This window comes from Apostichopus japonicus, chromosome 19 (genome assembly GCF_037975245.1).
Source record: "Apostichopus japonicus isolate 1M-3 chromosome 19, ASM3797524v1, whole genome shotgun sequence".
Taxonomy (NCBI): domain Eukaryota; kingdom Metazoa; phylum Echinodermata; class Holothuroidea; order Aspidochirotida; family Stichopodidae; genus Apostichopus; species Apostichopus japonicus.
Genome location: NC_092579.1, coordinates 9,035,001 through 9,037,500, shown reverse-complemented (window position 1 = coordinate 9,037,500; position 2,500 = coordinate 9,035,001). Strand labels below are relative to the sequence as shown.

At 37.1% G+C, this 2,500-nt stretch overlaps 2 protein-coding genes across 2 annotated transcripts in view; both read right to left on the bottom strand.

The window, feature by feature from the left end:
• The window catches only part of LOC139960675 (fibroblast growth factor receptor-like), an 81,672-nt gene that overhangs the window by 18,590 nt on the left and 60,582 nt on the right, over positions 1–2,500 (bottom strand). The gene's annotated exons all lie outside the window — the stretch shown is intronic.
• LOC139960667 (uncharacterized) overlaps positions 1–2,500 on the bottom strand; it is a 104,548-nt gene that overhangs the window by 92,421 nt on the left and 9,627 nt on the right. Inside the window, exons 9-11 of the mRNA XM_071959218.1 lie at positions 2,239–2,438; positions 1,819–1,884; positions 793–877 (exon numbers count right to left, since the gene is read on the bottom strand). Of these exons, the coding sequence (XP_071815319.1) occupies positions 793–877; positions 1,819–1,884; positions 2,239–2,438 (351 nt within the window). The remainder of the gene's footprint in view (positions 1–792; positions 878–1,818; positions 1,885–2,238; positions 2,439–2,500) is intronic.

Below are 2,500 nucleotides of genomic sequence, written 5' to 3'. Positions count from 1 at the left end.
ATCGAATACTTAGAGGTATGCGTATATGTCAGGGCTTTTTAACATACTGACTAGGGGTACGCGGCCGTCCAGGCCCCTGCATGGCCCACCGATTCAGCTCATAAGCCTCCCCACCCCTAGTAGGTCCTTCTTTGACATGTCAAACAAATCACGATAGCACAAACCCAACATTGAATTTGCACCTAAATTTCCCATATGGCCTCCCATCAGCATGTATAGGCTAAGGCTAACATCAGAATGCCCACGCGTGCTTTGATATCTTTACTTCAGTGTAAAGCAATGACCATAGCAAAGAATTTTTTTTCTTATTTTTCTTGATCTCAAAGTAAAGAATGTTTAGATGCAACTTACAAGCCTGGGCAGTGTCATTTCCGGCAATATGGGAGCATTTTTTGGCAAATATTCTCTTGCTACACTACGCGTCAACCGGACTGCTGGTTGTCCGCTTAGATTGTGTCATGATGGCCCCTTTCAAGAAATGACCCACCCAAAATGCAACATGCTACAACAATGCAATACATCAACAATTCAATGTAATTTTTTCTTGATGTTCCTCAACTTGCATCTTAGGGATTCCACCAAGGCTACTGCCCTGACCTTTGATACGCAATTCAGTGACAGAGTTTCATAGAAAGCAAATCTTAGAACTAACTACATACCTGCATCCGTGCATGAGAACAACATAAGGAAAATGAATACCAAAATAAATAGTATTTTCTTGTAGCATTATTATTACTAGTTTTTAATAATAAAAATGAATAACACAATTTTCGCAATCTATGCTTAATGTACCTTCTTCAAAAAATATGGCCGCAAACGATTGTGTAAAAAGTCTTCCTTGATCATCTCCATATGAATCCGAGAGGTATGGAACGATCTAAAATTAGAATATGTCAGTTGTGATAAGACAAAACCACAAGAAAATATACAGTACACTACACAAGCTTCTCATTAACGTCTGATAATTAATTATTTACATGTGCACTCTAGTATCAATAAAATTCCCAAAGATTGAAAGCAAAAATTCACATAGAGCTTTTATTTGCTATTTACGATGATCAATTTCTCGTTGCTTATTCTTTTCTTATTTCAACATGATGCTAATTTCTAAGACATTAACACATACATAAACGTACTACTAACATTATTGTCAGTAAGTTTCGCTGTTTACGTGTTCCGTACAATCGGAACCCTTAAAAACAAGACTAAACCAACTCTACAATATCAAACAAATCCCCACAGACAACGAAACCCTCTACTCACCATTAATTTATATGATATATTATATTCATATGTATTGCCCGTTGGCGTTCAGTGCTACTGCTCTTAGAGGAACATGTAGACATGGTTTCAAAAAGAAAATCCAAGGGAATTAATTTAATAGGCGACGGAGGAGTAAAATGGGAAGAGGGGGGGGGGGGGGGTTGGTGGGGAGGAAGGTGCAACCAACTTTGAGATTATCATCCGCTACTGGTGTTAAATTTGACCATCCTTGATTAACTTGATCGTCATATACAGCGGAAATAGTTTTCCTTCCCCTCAGATCGGACGGCACCACTCTTTCCTGCAGATAACACAATGTTCTGTTAGATTTATCAGTCTGTTACGTAATAACCCTGCTATATATAACCATGTGTGGATGACTTTTGATATCAACCAATGCCAATCCTTAAGATCTCTTAGAACCAATTCTTTACACAGTTCCCTTCGTTGTTTAAGTCGACGAAACGTTTGATTGGACCGATATACCTAAATACATTCGGGACTGACATGTAGGTACTTTCAAGATACCGATAAACAATAATATCATAATCTAACCGTTAGTTTGTATTGGTTGCCTTCTTGAATTTCTGGGCTAGTGGCTCTCCAATAGTAAGTTTCGTTCTGCGCAGAAACAATGACATTATATAAATGCCAAATTTCGTATTCAATTTCTTTAAAATGTCATAATAGGTTATAATCATGTTATACTTTCCCAATGTCTTTTTTTTTGGTATTAATCTAGAAAAATCGATTGCAAAAATGAATTGATGTAGTACATACAGACAATTCCTTTCGTGTATACAACTCAAGGAATGAAATATTCAGTCAATTTTTACTTGTACTTGTCAATGTTCTCAATGTCTTACAGTTTTGTCGTACAAAATAGATTATCATAAATATCTTTTGCGTGACTCGCGATATGGAACCAACTGCTGTTACTTGAGTGCATGCTCAGGCTTCTATGCTAAAACTTACATCGGATTCGTGTTGAATGCTATCATTCAATAACAAACCTCCGTCAATAGTATGAAGCTGTACTTGATATTGCGATAGCGACCTCATTTGGTTGACTTGTATTGGCGGACACCAGCTGAACATCATAACAATATTGTTTTCGGAGCTATATTCAACACGTTTAAGCAGAACATGTATTGGCATGCCACATCGCACAACGCCTGTGAAGAAATTCATTATTGAGAACATATTAGTCTTGGAAATTCCAAGACGATTTTTGTCT